This window comes from Wyeomyia smithii, chromosome 2 (assembly GCF_029784165.1).
Source record: "Wyeomyia smithii strain HCP4-BCI-WySm-NY-G18 chromosome 2, ASM2978416v1, whole genome shotgun sequence".
NCBI classification, from domain to species: domain Eukaryota; kingdom Metazoa; phylum Arthropoda; class Insecta; order Diptera; family Culicidae; genus Wyeomyia; species Wyeomyia smithii.
This window is the reverse complement of record NC_073695.1, coordinates 168,566,033-168,590,709: the sequence shown is the minus strand read 5'-3', so window position 1 is coordinate 168,590,709 and position 24,677 is coordinate 168,566,033. Positions and strand designations below refer to the sequence as shown.

Here is a 24,677-nt window from a genome sequence, read left to right as displayed (position 1 = left end):
TTATATAATCTGTCTTTAAATGTAATTAAAACTGATATCTAGAAAGAAAACATGCTAGTACTGAAAGCGGTACCAGTTTCAGTATAAGTCATGTGGAGAAGAAAGCTAAGACCCAGTTTCCTTTGAAAAGTCATTTGAAGCGTTCTTTTCCTAGTTACACCGTAGCTCATCCATATGCTAGCCGGAATATTTATTTGTAAATCAACAGTTTACTTGTGAAACAAAGCCTTTTTTGGCAGTTTTTGGCAATAAGAAGAACGGTTTTCGTGATAAAAATAACATGATTAAGGTGAAATTCGCATTTGCTAACTAACTTACCTTTCGAACTATTGGGTTTAAACTACTCGTGTATTCGGATACTCTTCCACAATTGTTAAAAAAAAATCGACGTTAGATAATACGTGTTTATTTCGAATGTTCAAGTTGTATTGTATCTTATAATCACTTATCAAAGTTATTTACATGTATCATCTGCTTTTGAGTCATGTCAAAGCACGGTTAAACCAAAAGATAGTATTTCAAATAACGACGAAATTTTTTGATGTTGCTTTCATCAGTTTATCCGTAACCTAAACGATCAGAACCAGTTTTTCCACTCCACAATAACGCTTGCAGATTTGATAAGAGCTATGTTTCGTCTGTATCACACTTTATCGCTTTGTGCAGTGTTACGTTACCATTTACCTCTTGGTCTTTGCTTTCGTAGCAACCCAGCTCAGAGGTGCTGGTCACACTTTCAAACAAAGATAAACCGAGCCTCATTTGGGCTGCACTTTTTCGGTAGTCCAACCGTTAACCGTAGCCACTTTCCGTGGCATGCGGGCACAGTCAAAGCAGAGAACCGTGTGTTTCGGCCCGTGAGGCCTTCCCCTAGGCACCGACGATATAACACTGTATGTTGGATTGCCCTTGTGGTGCTATTGGTGCTGCTGTCATACTCTGCACTAGTGTCGTAAATGTCCCCATCACTAACGTCGTTCTTGTAGCTATCGTTTCCTATGTGTCCCTTCGAAATAGAGTTGTTGAATAGGTAGTCGTAGACGGAGGAACTAGCATCGTCGACACTAAACAGACTCAAGCCACACCGTACAACCACACGGTCTCCCTCGGATAGTAGTCGGAAGTCGGGATCTCTTTGACAGTGTTTACTCGCCTTCATGACCTCGAATGAAATGCAGTGGCTGTAGAGAACAGGAGAAAACAGACACGGTTCAGAAACGTAGATACTTCAGTCAAAATTGTAATTTCTGTTTCAATAAGTATATTATGATAAAAATAACTATTTTGACTTAATTTTCAATACATCAAAACATCGTATATCTTACTTGTATTCTAAGCATCAACATTGATTTGCATACATGCACAGTGTATGAAAATGAACCATAAACATTATATCTTAATTTCAATTTCTCCATCAACCAACAATAAACCTCCAGTAATCGGAGTCTTGAAACCCACATATGTATGTTAGGAGATACGTGTGTGTTTATGCACCTGAACCTGGTTTCTCCAGACAAGCAGACAACCACTCCACTATCTGTATAACGAAAATGCCATCACAGCATCCTGTACGTAAATAGAAAGGTAAAGAAACATTCTCTTCCACCCACAATTTTGCTCGTAAAAGGATTCAGCTAAATCCAAAGCAGGCTGAGGCGATGACACCCCGTTAAGCATACAGACGCGAGGCATACGGACGCGAGGCATAGTACGATAGGCATAATGGACGGCAGGCATACGGACACGAGGCATATGGATGCGAGGCCGAATGGACGCGAGGCCGAATGGACGCGAGGCCGAATGGACGCGAGGCCGAATGGACGCGAGGCCGAATGGACGCGAGGCCGAGTGGACGCGAGGCCGAATGGACGCGAGGCCGAACGGATGCGAGGCCGAATGAACGCGAGGCCGAACGGACGCGAGGCCGAATAAACGCTAGGCCGAAAGGACACAAGGCCAAGGGGAAGTGATATGGAATGTGTTATTATCGCCATCATCAACACAGCATTCGATAACATGTATTTCGCTTCAAAGTGTCATTTGAAAAGCAATACACTCGCGGCCTTCGGCCGACTCGCTGTCCGAGCGAATGCTGTCCTTACTCGCTACCGCTCGTTCGGACTTAACTAAGGGAAGAAAACTCTGTTTGAGTAGACCTAGCAAACCAGTAGATCAGTCGTTTGGGTGCGAGAGGCCGCCGCTTCCGACGGCGGGTCGGCGGCCGGCTCGGACTGCGGAAATCACGGCGGCTTAGTGCCGCCTCGTTTCCTTGCCCTCGATTATGCGTCTTCGCCGCATGATTTCAAGAAAGGTATTATACCCAACTTAAACTCTTTAGGAATATAATAACACCTGAACTACATAATTGGATCTCATGCGATCGTACAACATCGCATTCGGCCTCGCGTCCATTCGGCCTTGCGTCCATTCGGCCTCGCGTCCAATCGGCCTCGCGTCCATTCGGCCTCGCGTCCATTCGGCCTCGCGTCCATTCGGCCTCGCGTCCATTCGGCCTCGCGTCCATTCGGCCTCGCGTCCATTCGGCCTCGCGTCCATTCGGCCTCGCGTCCATTCGGCCTCGCGTCCATTCGGCCTCGCGTCCGTTATGCCTTGTGACAGTATGCCTCGTATCCATTATGCCTCACATCCATTATGCCTCGCGTCTGTATGCCTAGCATACTATGCCTAACATCCATATGCCTAGCGTCCATATGCCTCGTGTCCCGTCCCCGGCTGAGGCATTTGTGTTACATTGTGTGAGCATTTTCGCTCCGGTGTTCATGTTACACATGTTTATGTTTCGATTTCCACCAGTGCTGCACGTGACTGGAGTTTCTGACGAACCAACAAGAAATTGCTTCCCACTTCATTCTACCAGGTACCGACAACGCATTCACGACCGAGTAAGTATTTCTATACGAGACTAAGCGCAGTGGATGCCATCTTCGCCACGTCGTGTCGCGTCACCAGCAAGTATTGCCGGATTGGATAAAATTACTTTCAGAAGCAATTTCACTCGCTTGTGGCACCGAGAACTGAGAGAACAAACAAGAATTATGTCGAAGAAAATGAATATTCCTCTAAACTGTGACATTAGACTTTATGCGATAATTTTCATGTAACAAGATAAGCTTAGTATTTTCGATGTTTTTATTTTGAAGCTCGAAACAGTGGAAAATTGTTCGCGGTCCCTTTACGTCCCAGATTTCAAAAAATCCTGTTAAGGGCGTTTAAAAATTTTCTCTTCAAAATAAAATTTCTAGTTGAAATAAAAAACTGGAATGTAATGAAATAGTGCAACCATGGATCATTATTCAACTAGAATTCATCATTTTTATCTTATGTACGTTTGCTTCAAAAAAAAAAAGGTTTTTCGGTGTTCCAAAATTTTTGCGACTCTCCTAAAAAAATACAAAATTCAATCGATCACCAAACTAATTAATATAATGTACACATAGTATTAGTATTTTATGGGTAAACCTAAATCTTGTTGATAGACTATCGAGTATATTTGAACAAAAAAATTGAAAAAAAAAAACAGTAATCTTTATCTTGTAGAAATATTGCTCATATTCCAGTAATTGAAAACCAATTTAGTGGTAACGTATATAATACTTACAGGATGTTCCTGTGGTACACCAATCCTCGCAAGTGGAACAACAAACATTTGATTCACGTCGAAAATAACAAAAAGTCTCCTGACTTATGACAAACCCGACTCTGAATCAATCAACCGGAGTTTGTGTAATAGAATGGTACTATAGAGTAGTAACTGCGTGGGCGTCTTATTATTATTATTTAATCTTTTTTTTATAGAAAAATTCTTGTTTATATGTTGCAATACTTTAGTCAGTTGGTGAGTAGAATTTTCCACATGAAAGCGAAAAAAAGTAAAAACTCGCATCTAGTATATTATTTCTATTACCATCGTCGATGTGTTCCTTCACCACTAACGAATATGACATCTCTTCTCGAGTGAATTTGCTCAACGAAAGGAATTTGATCTGAAAGCTTTAGCGTACCAAACCAAGTCCCGCTGATCGTTTGAATTGCGACCGGAAACATGTCTATCTAGTCAACTTGAAGATTATTGTTGTGAAGCATACCAGTAAACAGTTTTCATCTAGACTCATTTTTATTGTACCTATATTTCTTCATAATAAAAAAAAATGTTAGCTTGCTGGGCCTCTCACCTATTCGTTTCGTATTTGCTGGAAACAGCGTGTGGATTTCTCAGTTCGTGCTCATCACGGTGTGTGGTTTTTGTGGTACCACTTTCTGCTCTGTTCAGCTGCTGAGATGTCTCCACCGGTAGAAGCCTCGCTGTCTCTGTAATAAAAATGCATGAAGTGTCAAATATTAGTTTTTGTCCCCGACAAAACTGCAAGAGCGTACGAAACAAGGTTTGCTTTTGCCTCGCAATTATTATTAATTTAGAAAAACAAATACGCTGCACAGCTGATTATTTATTTTCATCAGATTTACAAAAAATATGGATATAGCAACGCTTTTTTGTTGGTTGGAATTAATTGGTTTAAAGGCAAATCTCAAATAAAAATTATCAAACAAATAATATATATGAAAGGATATCATTTTGCAAATCATAACACTTCTGCTCGCATCATTCTACAAGTCAATTCTAGCGGAAATGCGAAATTAATGATATCATTTGTAGAACAAAGTGTTTTATACAGGCCATTAATATACCTGTTCGTTCATTCTGTACGCCTAGTAAACGATCTGGAAATAAACGTGAATATTACAGGAAGCACAAAGGCGCCATGTAAATGAACGTCACACTAGTAACGACTAATACTAGCACGGTGCTCCCATAGACCGTTATTATAAAAAAATGCACCAAAGAATCTGAGTACGCCATTCGATTCGTTATGACGTCCAGAATCTCTGGTCAAAATTTCAAAATCCTCGTACGGTACATTTTTGAGTAATGCCCTTTTGAAGGTCGTAAAGTACAAAAAAAGTGATATTAAAACGACGAAATACTCAATGTAAAGCACGTTTTTCAGCCATAATTTTATGAAATAACTTCCAAAATAGTTTCTACACATTCCAAGTATTATATTTCAAGACATTTACAATTGGTGGAAAGATTCATTTGAAAACCCCACAGTGCACAGTGGGGTAAATTCGAAAAATCGTGATCGTTCAAGATTTGACTATGAAAAATTGATTTTATGTACTCAATGTCTTCAGCAAAATTGTTTCATAGATCATGGCCTTACTTTTGGCTTTTTGGTTTTTCGATCAATCCACCTAACAGTTAGATAAAAAAAATATTTTTTCTAATTTCCAATATACCGGATTGCTTCTTTCAGTAAAGTTGTGGAAAATTTCATAAGAAAAACAATTGCTGAATATTGCGATGTCCTATCTGTTCGTTGAACACGACAAAATAGAGTTTTTTTGTGGAACACCCCTCCTTAAAATCAGTTTTTTCTATATAATTTTTTCTGTGATTGTCAAAACAATAAACTTTACAAAGTATTGAGGAAAACTTAGTTGAATGCATAAATTCTTAGAACATTTTGCATTGTTTTGACCACTACAGACGAAATTATAGACAAAAAAACTGATTTCAAGGAGGGGTTTTCCACAAAAAAAACTCTATTTTGTCGTGTTCAACGTACAGATAGGACATCGCAGTATTCAGCAATTGTTTTTCTTTTAAAATTTTCCACAACTTTGCTGAAAGAAGCAATCCGGTATATTGGAAATTAGAAAAAATATTTTTTTTATCTAACTGTTAGGTGGATTGATCGAAAAACCAAAAACGCCAAAAGTAAGGCCATGATCTATGAAACAATTTTGCTGAAGACATTGAGTACATAAAATCAATTTTTCATAGTCAAACCTGGAACGATCACGACCACTGTGCACTGTGGGGTTTTCAAATAAATCTTTCCACCAATTGTAAATGTCTTGAAATAGAATACTTGGAATGTGTAGAAACTATTTTGGAAGTTATTTCATAAAATTATGGCTGAAAAACGTGCTTTACATTGAGTATTTCGTCGTTTTAATATCACTTTTTTTGTACTTTACGACCTTCAAAAGGGCATTACTCAAAAATGTACCGTACGATGATTTTGAAATTTTGACCAGAGATTTTGGACGTCATAACGAATCGAATGGCGTACTCAGATTCTTTGGTGCATTTTTTTTTATAATAACGGTCTGTGGGAGCACCGTGCTAAGTTTATATTGCAAAGCTAGGTTATTTGTTTCGAAACTGCATAATAAATTTTCTGAGTTTGCCAATAAAATACCATTTTGATGCGGAGAACTGTTTATACCAGTTTCGTTTGTCCCCGAGTGGTTTTGCAGACTATAAATGTTATCGTGCGGTTTGGAGCAAAAAGTTTTCCTACTTCATTACCAAGAACAAAATGGAAACTTTGGTTACTCGTGTGGGTCAGTAACAATTGCTCCAAACGGAATGCCCAATTGACTGGAAGTTGCTCGGCAATAAGCTTGGAACTAAAATAAGTTGGGTTGTACATTTTATTTACGAAAACCACTGTCATTTTCACTTTCAAGCAAAGTAACTTTTCACTGCTTATAATGAAGTTGAAAATTTCTAAAGATAATGTGAAAAACTTGAGAAATATAGCGTATGAAAAGGGTCTACCATTTTAAGCTTGAGCTTGAGCTTGATTGACCACCACCGGTTGCCACCTTGTTACTGACCAGAGTCGATCGGAATTGTATATCTAATTTAATAATGATCATTGCTTGGGATTAGCTATTCGATATGCATCTCTACTAACCCCTGCATGCTAATCAGTACCGAAGCCTACCGGTCCAGAACGTAGATCAATGAAAGAAAGGAAAAGGATGTTAGTTCAATGCCGGATATATTCCGCTCTTGTGTGTTAGTATTCTACATACATGAACAAGCTACGTTCCCTTTTAAATAATAAAACCAGCAAAGTCTCATGTATCCAAAACCCGTAAACCAACGTAAAGCAACAGAGTTCCAAGCTTACTCACAAAATGCCCAACTAATCATAAACAAAAATACAGTCGCCAAGGCATCGGGCCACGCCAACCACCATTTCTACTTCTTTTTAGAAAAATGATCAAAGGAGAAGTGTACCAGTTTTGGCAATACCTGAAAAATGTACCAGTTACGGCATGAAGCCGGCTACCAGTTACGGCATGACCTACGGAGTTCAAATAAAGTAGTGCCATAACTAGTACCATTGCGTTTATGCGATATAACCATAACTGGTGCACTTGCCATAACTGGCTCACCTAGCCTATACCAAGATTAATCCAAAACCTATACAAATCATAAAATGAGTGCGCATGCATCGAACTAAGGTTACCCCGCTTGAAAAGATCCGCCAACTTCCCTAAAACGCCTGTAGCCTGTTGGGAAAATAAAGACAAATCACTGCCCACGTTCTGAGCAGCTGGACAAATGTTCAACTGAACACCTATTGAATGTTTTATACTCGAGTTTAAATATACTTTATATTACACTGTCTTACACGGTCACCTATCCCTATAAGTGTACTTTGAAACTAAAAAATCATCAACCAGAAGATTGAAAAGACCTCAGTGTTCACCAAAAACACATGCACAATTTTCATTATTTTGTCATACACACATTTTAAAGATATTGAGTCTACAGAAATGTAAAACAATGCATGTCGCAACCCTTCACCGAGCTGCTCTTCTGTCTGAAGGTAAATGGCACTCCAACCCGCCATAGACGCAATCCGAAAAACGGTCTTCTTCGATCTTTCTTTAATCTTTCTGAAGACTTGGAAACAAACGAAACACTTCAAATGAAAATGCTACTTATCTATTTCAGGACGACACGCTGACACATTTCTACACTTTTCCGGGTAGGAGTAGAGTCTAACCTTAAAACTTTGACCAATCACACTAATATTTTTCGCGAAAAACCAACTTTAATATTAACATCATAGGAAGAGCAAAACCGTGCACATCATCCAGTTGGCTTTGTTGCCAGTCTACCTCGGTACACAGTGGACCTTTTTAGGAGTGAAAACGTACCGGTACTCACTGTATATCGTAACCTGGCTTACAAAGCAGTAATCCGGAAGAACGGTAGCAGCCGTCCAACGGAAATCATAAATAAGAAAACGCTCAGCTCCCTTCACAACATGTTTAACAACAATGATTTACATAAGCTCAGCAACCTTCGCTTGGGAAGTGACGGTTTTATTTACACTCGCTACCGTAATTAATTTGTTCTTTAATTTCAATACGCTGCGTAGAGTGGCGAGTGACTTTTTTGCCAGCCTGTGCAAGTGTTGTTCGGTGTCGACCAGCGTTCTTCCCCGTGCGCACCCCTCCGCACCGTTCGAGTTTGCTGTTTGCTCTTGTCGGTGTCGTCGCGTGGATTGAACCAGCTGTACAGATAAGTTTATTAGTTTTTAAGTAGTTTTAAGTTTTTTTTCCTTTCTTTTCGTACGTTTGTTATTATTATTCGAACTACCTGAGCATTTTGTCTGAAAGCTCACGCGCTCACTATTGTGAGCGCCATGACAGAGGAGATGGACTCCTCTAATGAACCTCCGAATAATTTATTAGAAAATAAAAACCCGGCCTTGCAGCAGACCACAAGGATCAAGCAATACCCGGATGATTCGTCCGGGCCCTGGACTGTATATTTCCGGCCCAAATCGAAACCTTTAAATATCATACAAATTTCCAAGGATCTGGTAAAGCAGTATAAAGCTGTAACTGAGATCTTCAAAGTTCGCCCAAACAAATTGCGAGTGATAGTGTCTGATCTCACACAGGCAAATGCGATTGTTTGCAATGAGCTTTTTACGCGGGAGTATCGCGTATACATCCCTGCTCGCATTGTGGAGATCGACGGTGTCGTCACTGAAGCGGGTTTGACAATCGATGACTTGTTGAGTGCTGGGGTTGGCCGGTTCAAGAACCCCAGCATTCAGCCTGTAAAGATGCTTGAGTGTAAGAGATTGCACTCGATGTCGCTCAAAAAAAGTATACCCCATCAGACTCGTTTCGGGTGACGTTCGCCGGATCTGCTTTGCCTAGCTACATTGAAGTGAGCAGGATTCGTCTACCAGTTCGCCTTTTTGTACCGCGGGTCATGAACTGCCTGAATTGTAAGCAGTTGGGTCATACGGCCACCCAGTGCTGCAATAAGGTACGGTGTGGTAAGTGTGGTGAGAATCATGCGGATGATGCCTGCAAAAGATGTGCTGAAAAGTGCCTCTATTGCGGAGAGACTCTGCATGAGCTCCCGTCGTGCCCCGCGTACAAACTGCGCGAGGAGAAGATCAAGCGGTCTTGAAAGAGCGCTCCAAACGTACGTTTGCTGAGATGATCAGAAAGACCGCCGCTGCTGACCCAATTCCTTTGAATCCTTATGATATCTTGTCTTCTGATGAGTTGGATTCTGACGATTCACCTGAGGGATTTTCTTTGGCCGATCTTGGGGAGTCTAGAAAAAGAAAAAAGCTTTCTTCTACGAAACTTCCTAGGAAAGGATCCAGGATATCCCAAGGTGAAATGACAAATACATCGAAATCGAAAAGTGCTGTTGAAAACCCGAAGCAAACTCCACCGGGATTGGCTCGCTTGAACTCTCGTAAGGAGTATCCAGCACTTCCGGGAACATAAAAAATCCCAAATGGTTCCCCCTTTTCGTCCAAGATAGAGCCAGAATCTGGACTTCTGAAACTCTCAGATATCGTGGACTGGATCTTACAAACCTTCAATATCGCTGACCCTCTTAAAAGTTTTCTGTTGGCTTTTCTACCTACAATTAGAACATTTTTGAAACAGATGACTGTAAAATGGCCCCTTCTCGCTACGATTGTATCCTTCGATGGCTAATTCATCGATTAGGGTCGGAGGTTCAATCAATGTTTTACAGTGGAATTGCAGAAGTATCATTCCCAAACTCGACTCTTTCAAAATAATGATTGACAAATTAATATGCGATGTTTTTTCTCTCTGTGAAACTTGGCTCACTTCAAATTTAGATCTTAACTTCCATGATTTTAACATTATTCGCCTAGATCGAGACACCCCTAATGGAGGAGTACTTCTAGGAATTAGGAAGTGCTATTCTTTCTATCTTATTAACCTCCCCTCGATTCCAGGTATCGAAGTTGTCGCATGTCAAATGACAATACAAGGTAAAGAGCTTTGTATTGCCTCAATATATATTCCCCCCAGAGCACGGGTTGGGCAACGGCTGCTCTTTAATATTATAGAACTTCTTCCCTCGCCACGTTTGATTTTGGGAGACTTCAACTCTCATGGTGTGGCTTGGGGTTCCCCTTACAATGATAACCGCTCCTCTTTAATCTATAACCTTTGCGATGACTTCGACATGACTATTTTGAACAACGGTGAAATGACACGTATCCCGAAACCTCCAGCGCGCCCAAGCGCTTTGGATCTATCTTTATGTTCGACGTCGCTACGGTTGGATTGCACATGGAAGGTAATCCCCGATCCCCACGGTAGCGATCATATGCCTGTTTTAATTTCAATTGCTAATGGTTCAACTCAAACGCGATCAATTGATATTCCGTATGACCTCACACGGAATATCGATTGGAAGGTATACGAGGAAACGGTTACAGAAGCCGTTGATTCGATTCAACATCAACCACCACTTGAAGAATACAACCTCTTCGCGGGCTTGATTCTCGACGACGCGTTACAGGCCCAAACGAAGAAATATCCCGGCGTGACGATCAAAGAACGGCCTCCCACTCCGTGTTGGGACAAAGAGTGCTCCGATGTCTACACGGAAAGATCCGACGCGTTTATAGCCTTTCAGAAGAAAGGTATACCTGGCGACTATATACGGTATTCGGAACTCAACACCAAGTTCAAAAACTTGGCTAGAGCAAAAAAACGCGACTATTGGCGACGGTTCGTGAACGAAACTTCGAGAGAGACATCAATGAGCACTCTTTGGAACACAGCCCGAAGAATGAGAAATCGTAATGTAGTCAACGAAAGCGAAGAGTCTTCAAGTCGGTGGATATTTAACTTCGCCAGGAAAGTATGTCCGGACTCTGTTCCTGCGAATAACATTGTTCGCGACGCGTCTCCGGGCTACGGCGTGATAGAATCACCTTTTTCGATGGCAGAATTTTCAATTGCCCTTCTCTCCTGTAACAATAACGCACCTGGGTTAGATAGAATTAAATTCAACTTGTTGAAGAATCTACCCAGCACTGCCAAGAGGCGCTTATTGAACTTGTTCAATAAGTTCCTGGAGCAAAACATTGTACCACAGGATTGGAGGGAGGTGAAGGTGATCGCCATCCAAAAACCGGGAAAACCAGCATCCGATCACAATTCGTATAGGCCGATTGCAATGCTATCCTGTATCCGGAAATTGATGGAGAAAATGATACTCCGTCGCTTGAACCATTGGGTCGAAACAAATGGTCTACTATCAAATACTCAATTTGGTTTCCGCCGTGCCAAAGGGACGAATGATTGTCTTGCGTTGCTTTCTACAGAAATTCAGCTCGCGTTAGCTCGCAAAGAGCAGATGGCATCCGTGTTTTTGGACATTAAGGGGGCTTTTGGTTCCGTTTCTATTGACATTCTTTCGGGTAAACTTCACCGATAAGGATTTTCTCCAATTTCAAACAATTTCTTGCATAATTTGTTGTCCGAAAAACACATGCATTTTACGCATGGTGATCTGGCAACATTTTGAATTAGTTACATGGGTTTTCCCCAGGGCTCATGTCTAAGCCCCCTTCTTTATAATTTCTATGTAAATGACATTGATGATTGTCTGGCAAATTCATGCACGATAAGACAACTTGCAGACGACAGCGTGGTTTCTGTGACAGGAACCAGAGCTGCCGATTTGCAAGGACCATTGCAAGATACCTTGGACAATTTGTCTGCTTGGGCTCTACAGCTAGGTATCGAATTCTCCGCGGAGAAGACTGAGATAGTAGTTTTTTCTAGAAAGCGTGAGCCAGCTCGGCTCCACTTACAGCTGATGGGTGAAACGATCTCTCAGGTTTTGGTACATAAATATCTTGGTATCTGGTTTGACTCTAAAGGCACCTGGGGATGTCATGTTAGGTATCTGATTAAAAAATGCCAACAAAGAGTGAATTTTCTCCGGACAATAACCGGATCGTGGTGGGGAGCCCACCCAGGAGACCTTATAAGGCTGTATAAAACAACGATATTGTCTGTGATTGAGTACGGGTGTTTTTGTTTTCGCTCCGCTGCAAACACCCACTTAATCAAGCTGGAACGACTACAATATCGTTGCTTGCGTATCGCCTTAGGCTGCATGCATTCGACCCATACGATGAGTTTGGAAGTTTTGGCGGGCGTTTTACCACTAAAAGACCGTTTCTGGGATCTGACTACTCGTATTCTAATCAAATGTGAGGTTTTGAACCCCTTGGTGGTTGAAAATTTTGATAGGCTTGTTGAACTTCATTCTCAATCCCGTTTCATGACTGTGTATTTCAATCACATGTCCCAAAGTATAAATCCTTCCTCATACATCTCCAATCGTGTCAGCTTGTTAGATACTTCTGATTCTACTGTATTTTTCGATACATCCATGATGAAAGAAACTCGTGGAATCCCGGATCACTTACGCGTGCAGCAGATCCCGAAAATATTTTTTAATAAATATAGGAACATCAACTGTGACAATGCGTTCTACACTGACGGATCACTTCTCAACGGGTCCACTGGCTTCGGTATCTTCAATAACAATTTCACCGCCTCCTATAAGCTCGACAATCCTGCTTCTGTTTACGTCGCAAAATTAGCTGTAATTCAGTATACCCTTGGGATTATCGAAACAATGCCCACGGACCATTACTTCATCTTTACGGACAGTCTCAGTTCTATTGAGGCTCTTCGATCGATGAAGGATGTGAAGCACTCTCCGTATTTCCTGGGGAAAATACGGGAACATCTGAGTGCTTTATCCGAAAAATCAACCCAGATTACCTTAGCATGGGTACCTTCTCATTGTTCCATTCCGGGCAATGAGAAGGCTGACTCTCTAGCTAAGGTGGGCTCAATAAACGGTGATATTTATGAAAGACCCATTGCTTACAATGAATTCTTTGGAATTTCTCGTCAGAAGACACTTCTCAGCTGGCAGGCCTCATGGGACAAAGGGGAATTGGGACGATGGTTACACTCTATCATCCCTCTGGTATCGACGAAACCGTGGTTCGGGCGGTTGGATGTAGGTCGAGACTTCATTCGTGTGATGTCTCGGTTTATGTCCAATCACTATGGACTTGACGCGCATCTCTCGCGTATTGGGCTCACGAATAGCAGTCTTTGCGCTTGTGGACAGGGATACCATGACATTGAGCATATTGTTTGGGTATGCACTGAGTACTGTGGCGCCAGATCCCAACTTTTAGATTCCCTTAGGGCCCGAGGAATACAGTCCAACGTCCCGGTGCGTGATATTCTGGGTAGGCGAGACTTACCGTACATGCAGCTTATCTACGGATTCCTGAAAGCCATCAAAGTTCAGATTTAATGATTTTTTTTTTCTTTATAGTATGGAAATAACAAACTGCTAATGAAATCGCCATAAACCATAAACAACCCATGCTGCAGTATCGCTGTTGAGCCACAACACGTATTTACCACCACATTTGCTGCAACAGACGAGAGACGAACTTATATTGGACTGTCGATGCTGCAAAATTTATCAAGAGTTGAGGATCAACATTCTTTCCTAGTTTTAAATATTTTGATTTGTAATATATTTATAATTGTATTTATTTGTATGAAAAGATGAGAGGATTTTTATGCCTGTTCGAGGAGGAATGACTAAATTTATTCTACTCAAACAGGCTTTTCCCTACTCCAACAGAATTTTCGGCCCCGTTATGCTTTTTGCGATTGGGCCTTCTATTAGCATTGATATCAAAATTGAAAAAAAAAACAATGATTTAGTAAGTCAGCAAGAAGTTCGAAGTCGTAAATTTACAAAACATCACAGAAGAAGAAAATAGTGTGTAGAAAGAAAACCAGATCCCTAGAATACACCGACGATCAGATTCAAAACGTGAGATCCCAATGGTGCTGGACGACTCAGAAGTACGGCGGAAAGTCTACTTTCCTCTATCGAACTCTAAAAATGCAGTAGAAATGACCCAGTGCAGCGCTCTCTACAATGGTTAAAGAGCTCGCTCGGCAGTCCGTCTTCACCGACGACTTTGTTTTTGTTCGGCTTCTCGATTTCAAAGCGACCTTCAGAAACATCGAGACCTGGTATTCGGTCATTTGCTGCTGGTGCTCCTAGGTCAGTTTTTGTTCCGCTTATGCTCACTGTACCATTTAGGAGTCCATCAAAGTACTTCTCCTACCAGTCGAACACCTCGCTGGCATCCATGTGAAGGTTTCCATCCGCGTTGTTGCACATGTCGATTTGCGGCGCATAGCGTCGAAGGAACTGGTCAACCTTCTAATAGAACCTCTGCGTATCGCTGGCACGAGGCAGTTTCTCAAGTTCCTCATGTTCACAATCCACTTGCTGGCGTTTCTTACATATGAGAATCGTTGTCATGTATTTGGCATTGTTCTCTCTTATTGACTTGTCCAGGTGTATCGCCCAGGTTCGGCCGAGGTTCTCATTCCCCGCTGTCTCGCGTTTTCCGTCTTGTCAGTCGTTTCTCCCGATCGGTGCCTCCACTCATAGTCTCGTCGTTGCCTTCTCCCTAATAGCTGTGCGAATCCTGCATCAGCCGTCTTCGAGGGGCGATGAGCCAAACCCCTCCGCCGTTGGTAGTACCGCTTCGATGTGTTGCGCGTATTTCTCTGTAGCCTGGAAGTCCCGGAGCTTGATGTTAAGCCTAAAGATTCGGTTATGCCGTGCGTGATACAAGGTTGCCAGTTTCGAGCTTCAAGCGAACCAATACTTAAGGCTCGCCCGAAACCGAAGTTTATCGAAATAACACGAGCTGTCAACGCACGTAAACCATTGTTAACCATGTGCCATATGAGTCGGTTCGCAACGGTGAGTGAACGGTTCAGAGCCGCTCTTGGAAGAGAGGCGTTTTACCCACCCCTACCTCAACGTCTGGTCGTTCATGTCCCCGGTGACGATCTTGATGTCTCGACGCGAGCAGCTGTCGCAGAGTTCCTCTAGCTTCGCGTATCACACTTCGTTTTCTTCATCGGTTCTTCCTTCGTTAAAGTAATGCACATTGAGGATAGTGTAATTGCATAACCAAACTTTCGTTCGTATAGTATATGAATCATCGAGAAAACAACAATTTGGTGTGGAACTGGTGGAATTATTGAGCCGTTTTTCTTTAAAGGCAACTGGTAGAGACGAATTACCATCGCGGTTAAAATCGGTTAAGGGCGACCTTAGACATGAATTTAGTGAGAATTTTTTTGTTTTGTTATGGCCCTGTTAGTTTGTTACCAAAATCATGCGATTTAACTCCACTGGACTATTTTTTGCATTACGTACAAAAGTTGGTAAATGTAAGTAAGACCAACACTATTGAGGCTTTACAAAACAAAAAAGCAGGTGCTATTGATGGGATTGAGGGTCAAAAACTGAAAAAGCGTTGTAAAATTCAACTTCTCGTATGGATTATTTGAATCGCAGCCGTGGTCAAATTTACACGAAGTAATATTTAAAAAACTAAAGAGCAAAAACCAATTCATCCATGTAATGAATGTTTTGAATACATTATGCATTTTAAGATGTTCTATCAAACTGTTTGAGAGGAACGCTGTCTCAGTGAAAATCTGTAAGGTCTGGTGGTTCAATTTTAGTTAAACCGCGGGGGACATTCCAGAAGCACGCGGTATGCTTTAAATCAGCGATTCTCAACCTTTTTTTGAACGCGTACCCCTTGGCAACACTTTCCAAATCAATTGTACCCTCTGGTTTGGTTTGTTTTTGCAGAGAGGGTGAGAGTTGTGGTAGATCGCATTATGTTCAGGTTTTAAATTAAACTATGGTTTGTTTGATTGCAACAGCCATGTTTTATTTTTGTTTTTTTTTTTTGTCTACACGAATTGCGGGAAGTCTGGTCACTTCACATTAAATACAACTAAAAAGTTCTGCAAGTTATCGTCATCACGAAACATCTGAAACATTCGTATAATTTTATTGCTAACACAATCTAAGGATACTTCCTCCAACACCATAGTTGATACAACATTTTCAAATATTTTTTGCGCCAGGCACTTTGTTGATATACAAACAACTGATTCATATTCTGATTGATTGCCAGATAGATTGCTAATCAGAATTTTAAAAGGGGTATTCAAGGTTGCCTTCAGTCACGCGGTGGCTCCTGTTGTGCACGTCACTACATCTGCACCGTGATATGGCTCTGCCGTTGTTGGTGAAATGGAGAAAAAAAAACGAGTAACGATAATAAAATTGGGTATTTTGCATATATACATACATAAAGCTACAGCCTCTACCTGGTTCCAGCGATTCGAACAAAACAAAACGCTACGCACGGGTGGCTCTTCGAGAGACTTCATTTTCCAGTAATGACTTTGGTTTCCTCCTCCTCGGAAGTGCTGACAAGTCGGAAAACCGATTTTGTACTTTCAGTCTGCCAAAGACTCTAGTTATTGAAATTGAATAGCTTATTTTCTGTTAAAATCGTTCGTTGTTCTTGAATGATAGTTTAAAAGTGCTTTAAGAATTCATTACTTTTATTCAGTCAATGTACTTTGGGTTTGTTAATTGTCTTTACTGCGTTCGACTCAGTGCAAGTTAACCAGAAAAAAGTTGGTAAGAATAAGCAAAAAAAAAGTCAATCGAACTGTTTGGGTTGAAGCCAGATGAATAAATTATCAATTTTAGCATATTCTAGCCTGGAAAACAACAATGATAGAGATTTTCATGCACTGATTTATGTTGTTGCAGCGGGTGACACAGGAACGAAGGAAAACCGGCATGCTAGAACATTTTTAAATCCGAAATAGCCGCTGTTTTTATTCTTCATCCGTATCACGCTACTTACCTCCGAGTAGCCGCAGCATGTCGGCCATTCGACAGTTGCCTCCTTGACAGCCGCGTTTTTGCACCAGTGACGGGCAATGTTTACCACCGTTATGCGATGGTTGTCGAATAGTCCTGATTCGAGTGGACGTTCCGGAACCGCATAGCGCGTCGCATTCCCTCCACGGTCCCCAAACACTGACAGCACAATCGATCACTGAAAATAGTAAGGAAAGAAAACAGGTTGAACTAGGATGATGAATCATTAATGAGAGTCCTCTGCGCTGAAAAGTGTTGATTCGTGAGACTTTGACAAAATTATCGGGGTGTCAGTGATGAACTGGTCCACGAAGTATTTTACATTGTCTATTGTCTATTGACAAATGTTTAACAATCAAATTACGCTTAATGAGAATCAATAGGAAATTTAATCTGCAGAAAAAATATTTTGTTCTCAATGGTTTTATTAACTGAACGGATTTAACGATTCCTGTAGGGGTTGTGTAATATCACATGATCTATAGTAGGGTGCCAATCATCGTATGGAAAAAAAGTGACCAGAAAATTTCAAAAAGAAACCATATACTAAATGTTCACCTGCTCGAAAACACACCCTGTGCAAAATTTCAGCTCAATCGGACTTAAAATGGGGTGGCGCAAAGCGATTGAAGTTTGGCCTTTTTGAAAATCGAAAAATCACCAAAGCGGAAGAGGGGGGGGGGGGTGTACGTGAAATTTCGGTTTTTCGAATTTTTTTTTGATGCCAAATGACATAAAAACGCATGAAACGTCGAGAATTGGTGTCATCTCAAAAATTAATTTTTGCAAAAATCGACTCTCTGGGACTTAGTCGTTTTTTCAATTGTGGAAGGCGGAGTTCAAAACATTTAGAATTTATTTAATGAAATTGATCGCTAGTCTCTCGAAATAGCCTGTATAATGATATACACTATAACTAGTATCGAATACATTATGTTTCATTAGGGTGGTTCATAATATTGTGGAAAAATGAGTATAAAATAAAAAAATCACTTTTCACTGAATACCAATAGAAAAATTCCTGAAAATATAATATTTGTTATATCATTGTCGTAAGGGTGGCAATGTTGAATTGGGAAAAATACCATGTAAAATGGTATATATTACAAAACATAATTACAAAATGTTACAAAAAACTACTCTGTGCAAGAAAAAAATCATCTCAACCAAAATCAAGATTGTGTCTCGCGGAAAATGTTGAAAGCTTTCATGTCATTTGCAAAATCACACACGAGAGGTGAATGGAATTTGAATATTTGAAAAGTGTTATCGATTCCAAGTGTCTTGAAATTTCGATGGAAAAATCAACTCTCTAGGACACTTGTACTTGTTTTTTTTTTTCGAATGTTGTACCAGACAATTAATTCGTTTTATGTACCACAATAACTTTCTTTGTCAACACTTGATCGAACGCACAGTGCTCGGGCTTATATAATCGGACAATAGACAGTATCGATGTTATTCAGTGAAAATGAGAGTATAGGGATCTCAATCAGATACGCAACACAATTGACTGGTTGTTTCTGGGTTTGCGTCGTGTTGACAGTTCGACCATACATTTTCTATCAAGTTTACATCATCAGAACGTGAACGTGTCCATTAGCTGAAACTTTGCATAGACGTTTTTATACGCAAAAGATGCCATTTTGTGCTATTGGTTTAATATTTTGAAACACAACTCATTTTTGAAAAGCTATTGAAAAACGCTATTTTGGATAGGTATTGATGATTACAAATATTTTTAGAGCCAACACGGTTCGTTTGAGCGGTGTGACGTCTTCGGCAAAGTTGTAGGTAATAGTTTTGTCTTTCAAAAAAAAACATACACCCTAAAAACAAATTATTATTTTCTTTTAGAAGAAAAATTAAAAGAAAGTTAAAAATTAATTATCGAAAACAGCCCATTTAAAAAAACTAATTTTTTTATAAAAACTACGACAGATTACCTGAACAACGAAACCGGTCATGAAGAAATCAGAAAAAAGTAATAATTTTTTTTTAAATTATTTATTTTTTATCAAAGGGTACATTTTTTTTTGAAGAAGAAGAAAGTTATTATTTACAACTTTGCAAGATACACTATGACAATCAAATAAACCGTTTTGACTGTAAAAATATTCTTAATTCCTCATAGAGTGCTCTATTGGAAATTAAAAATATGTCTACAGTCGAAACGGTTTGTTTGATTGGTATAGTGTCTTCCGCAATATGGTAGATAATATTTTGTCCTTCTAAAAAAAATGCCTTTCAAAAAAATAATTGAAAAAAATTTTTTTTTAAAAAAAATGATATTTTTTTCTTGATTTCTAAATGATTGGATTGGTTTCATTGTTTTGGCAATCTTTTGTAGGTTTTATTAAAATAAATCAGATTTTTAAAAAATGAGCTCTTTTGAATAATTAATTTTTAATTTTTCTTCTAACTTTGTTTTGAAGAAATAATTTTTTTAAGAGTAATTTTTTTGGAAAGATAGAATTATCATCTACAACTCTGTCGAAGACCTCACACGAATCAAACGAACCGAAGTGCTTATTTTATTTCATACTCATTTTCCACAATATTATGAACCACCCTATGCCGAATAAATGAACCACCCTTATGAAACATAATGTATTCGATGCTAGTTATAGTGTATATCATTATACAGGCTTTTTCGAGAGACTAGTGATCAATTTCAAAAGATAAATTTTAAACATTTTGAACTCCGCCTTTCACAATTGAAAAAACGACTAAGTCCCAGAGAGTCGATTTTTGCAAAAAAAAAAAAATCTTTTAGGTGACACCAATTCTCAACGTTTCAAGCGTTTTTATGTCATTTGGCACCAAAAAAAAAATTCGAAAACCGAAATTCCGCGTTCTGAGATTTGAGACGAGAAGCTCTTTGATTTTTCAGACGACAGACCAAGGTACTTTTTTTAATTCCGCAGGTATCAGAAGCGTAACTCAAAGACATTGTTCCGTTAGAAACTCTTCCCAGCTTATCTTCGTTGATGCTTGCTCCATCGGTTTTCCTTTTGTAGTTCCGAACCATTTTTAGGACTGAGAATCAGTCTAAATCGATTTTTGTTAATAAACAACAATCAAATACATATTTGATAAGTGTCCGAATGTGCCCCACTACCATCCGAAGACAAATCTTAATTTTATCTAATAAATAAGCTATTTATTTCCCAGCTGTTATCACGTATTTTCATTACATATTAGTTACCAACTAAGGTGGTGTACTTGAATTTCTGAATCACTCACAAAGAAATTAGAGAAATCCTTACAACTTCATGCTCGAACGGTTAAAAACATGTATGAAAAATGGCACCGTGTTGTTTTCGTAAGTAATAAACAACCAAGAGCTGTCAAACTATATGGTAGCTGTTGATGGAAGGGCTGCCAACTTACTTATATTTTTTGTTTGGTTGAAAATTGCACCACCTGTTTTATTTTTAAGCTCTGTCCGAAACTGCCCCCGTCCGAAACTGCCACCCTTTCCTCTACACTTAATGGTTATCACACCTCATATACACGTGAAAACATTTATTATATGTATATTTTATCTCCTAATAACATTTTTAGATACCCTTGATTAATAAAAATAATAAACTATTTTACTTTGACCTCTTCTCGTCCAGTATTTTGATATGGGTGTCTTTTTATAACAGAACCGGAATTGTAATGTTTTTATATCAGACGACACAGCATGTGAAGTGGGAAGTAATTGAAGCTACTACCTACCGGTCGATCGAATAAGCATCATTCCACCAAAGATGACTAGAACAAGATACCTGACTCTTGCAGAATTCATCGGACATGATTGTCACTGCGCGTGAGCAAAAGTCGAACTAATTTATACATTGAAATATGACGTATACTTAAGGTCAAAATCAACTGATGACAAGGCCAAGACATTACTGCTGAAAGGTGAAACAATTTTTTCAGTATCCATGTGGACGACTGTACGGTGCTGCCATCCGAAAAATGATAATAATATGTTCGAATGTTTAGTTCTCAAAGATGAAACTGTCCGGAAAAATCAAGAATAATTGACGCATCATTTAAAATTGAGCGTACCATCAGAAATTCTTGATAACCGCTATGAACACGCTCTACAGCCAAGTTTTCCACTCTTGCCGAAGCTAATAAAGCAAAAATCGGTTGCCCCGGTGAACCTGACCATATGCACAATGGTGCTGAAACCTGGCTTGCGACAAATCAAACTGTAAGTGTTGGTAGAATGGGACCTGAAAATAAATATAAACTGCCACTCTGACAGTCGATTTCACACTTTTCTTTCGTACTTTGAAGTGCAAATAATATGGCAATAGCATCAAGTGCAAAAAATGACAATATCATTAAACTGCATGTTAACTTAAGCGTCGAGCTGACCAAACTGCTACACCTTTTTCATATAAATACAATCTTGAGCAGCTCAACGATCGATGACGGACTATGCACGATAAATCGGTTTTGCTCATATTGACAATTTTATGAGCATTTAAGTCATCAGATGGCAGCACCAACCGTCGGTAATCGATCGTATTCAAAATGCATGAAAAATATGGAAGTTAGGTATCTTGTTCTAGTTATCTTTGATTCCACATACCGACTGGCTAAGCGGGGGCGTAGTGTGGTTGGTAACGTCTCCGCCAACCACGCTCGACGCCTGGGTTCGGATCCCACCGCCGACATAGGTGTCGGTGGTTGTGAGGTGGCGTGATCCACTCACAACCAACCTAACTGGTCTAGATTCAATCCTAGCCGACACCGGGAGATTTTCTGAGGCGAAAAATCTCTGGGATCACGCCTTCCATCGCATGAGGAAGTAAAGCCGTTGGCGCCGGTCCGTTAATAAACGGGTCGTGAGTTAGGGTCCTGGGTGTGGAGTCGCCTCCCTGGGCGTCGGTGATTGACCACAACAGTGGCGGAACTAGACCGACGGAAAATAAGCGAGCGAAAAAAAATACCGACTGGCGCTCAGAAGGGTAAAAGACAACGATGTTCACTGAGTTTTACCTCGACTGACAGTAGAAGGGAAAATGCTTTTTCGAATCTGTATCGATTGAGGGTGAATAAATAAAGTAAAAGCGCATTCGTGAGAGTGGTGATGAAAGTGTAGTTGGCAGCAAGAAACAAGTTTGAAATGTGATCCTTTGCTCGCTTCGGTGGTTTACTCTAGCCAGGACCTGCTTCCTACTTTTACGGAAAGCTTCGAAAGATTCAATCCCATGTGTATCTATCGTAAAAATATTTGAGGAATGCTTTTAAAACAACTTGTTCGTGCGGCAAATGTTAAATTTATGATAGCAGACTAAAAAAAGAAGTTATAGCTACTATGCAAAAAGGTGTCTCAAATTTTCCTTCTTCATGTCTATACAAAAAAAAAAATCACAGAGTGCACAGATTATACTTAGGTTTTTCATTTAATTTCTAGTCGAATGAATTCTGACAAGTGTCTTATTCCCATGTAAATTTTATCCACTTCAACTTATTCATGGTACATGACCGACTCGTTATATCCATTTGTTCTCGTGCCCCTCATCAAGAAAAGTCCGCTTTATGGTTGCGTTTAACATCCGAGCCGACCTGCGGACAAACAACATAGCTGACTGACGGTAATATTCACCTCATTAACCTTAATTGCAAGGTTGTAAACTTACCCTTCTATGTATCCTGACAACAGACTCCCACTAACCCTGCCAGATTGGTTGTGTGTGCGTTTTGCTGCTTTTGAACTGACATCGGTCGCTTTGTAACGATTGCTCCTATTCAACCGATTCAACATTTCGATTGCGCAATTTATGGAAGTTAGAATAATTCCTTCCCGGTGAACGGGAGAAGGCTGTCGGCATGCTTATGCACTCTGCAGCAGTTTCCGTGAGTGACGTTGCAATAAAATGGTTTCATTGGTGCAAGAATTGAGAATATGTTTTGTTAATACACTTGCAAAAATTTTGAAACAATCGTACGTACTTTAAGCTGTAAACAACGAAGTTTTTTTCGAAATAAATTCGTTATGACGAGAGCTCGTTAAAGTTTATTGTTGCGTAGACGAATTTGAACTAAGAATTTGTTGAATAGAATAGTGAGCAAAGTCTTGGTGTACATTCCGATTCGAAATGTAGACCTTCTGTTTGTTATACACATACTTCGCAGCCAACAGTTTAGTGCTCAGGACATTGCGGGGCTATCACTACGATCCTACTGACACTAACAGTCTCTCCCGCATCGAGACGCGAACCAACGATGAGTTGCTTGTTAGACCAACATCTATATTACTTTAATCTAACGTCGAGAAGAACCAATTTCAGTATTGTAGGGAAATTGACATCCATAAATTACATAACGCAAACATCCAACTAAAATTTTGGATGTTTTTGTTTCTCTCTTATTCTATAATAAACGCGGTCAGAGAGGAATGAAAGTATATGTAAGCTCTTGCTCATCTTTATTCCTGTATATTTTGTTTTATTTATAGGGGAACTGCTCCACTATTTATCTCAGCCCATATATTCATCTCATACAACATGAAAACACCATTGAAAACAGGACAAAACGCATATTTTCTTCTTAAACCAATCTTCTAATCCATGGAATGGATTCTTATTAGTTCACTTTAGATTCCTCATAAAGTAAAATCCTGAAAAACTCACTTAAAAGCACTAAATTTGATCTTATAGTCGGGCATCTGCACGCGAAAGATCATTTAATTCAATCACCTACCTCAGAAAACAAAATCCGCGCATTGTTCTATACGGCTACAACGGTACTCGTTCAGCAGCCAACCAAAGTTTTTTTCATCACTAGCGGACCACTTCGTATTTTAATCACTAAACAAAATCACTCACTACACTAAGGATACTTTAATCTTTGAAATGTTCACCTCAAATTTCCTAAAACAAGCTTGAATTAGCGGATATATATGAGATGAATTTCTACAATTCCTAAATTTCAACTGTATGTATTTTCATCTGTTTTCACTGCGTTGAAGAAAATCAAAAGTTGCCAAATCAGTTTCTGTTAATACGAAAAAATCATACTGAAAATGTTGAATTATTCCGACATAATTGACATAAATCTACAGCACTGTAGTGGTTACCTAGGTTACAAATTTTGCACGTAAACAACTACAGCGGATATCTAGGTAACCTACTACAAAGGTCTGCGGCTACGTTCATTCATGATTAACAGTGTGATGAATATGCAGCATATGAGCAGCGATTCAAGTTTTGAGATGGATATGGAAGCGTTGTGAAAAATTATTTGTTTTACAAAATTCAGCTAATTAAATCTAGCTAATTTTACTTAATATACAATGCAGAACGATTCCATAAGAGTACGTAGGCATATTTAGTTTATTTGTTCAATGATTTCGTGAAAATTTGTTGTGTAATCCGTGCATTCTTCGTGAGTATCGGCTCAATGAGATCAATAATGAAGCAGTTCCACTACATGGTCTGTTCTAAACAAACAATGAAGCTTTTTTATCCATGTACATTCGCAAGCATTTTTTTTTTTTGGAAGAACAAAATTATTATCTACAGCTTTGCCAAAGACACTATGCCAATCAAACAAACCGTTTCGGCTGTAGACATATTTTTAATTTCCAATAGAGCACCCTATGAGGAATTGGGAATATTTTTACAGTCAAACCGGT

General features: G+C 39.7%; 1 protein-coding gene across 3 annotated transcripts in view; it reads right to left on the bottom strand.

The window, feature by feature from the left end:
* Positions 1–390: 390 nt before the first annotated feature.
* LOC129724439 (somatomedin-B and thrombospondin type-1 domain-containing protein-like) overlaps positions 391–24,677 on the bottom strand; it is a 113,616-nt gene continuing 89,329 nt past the window's right edge. For all 3 annotated transcript variants that reach the window (XM_055679355.1, XM_055679354.1, XM_055679356.1), the window contains 3 exons: positions 17,016–17,210; positions 4,194–4,329; positions 391–1,181 (listed from right to left, as the gene is read on the bottom strand). In XM_055679355.1, coding sequence (XP_055535330.1) covers positions 737–1,181; positions 4,194–4,329; positions 17,016–17,210 — 776 coding nt within the window. In that variant the 3' untranslated portion in view covers positions 391–736. The remainder of the gene's footprint in view (positions 1,182–4,193; positions 4,330–17,015; positions 17,211–24,677) is intronic.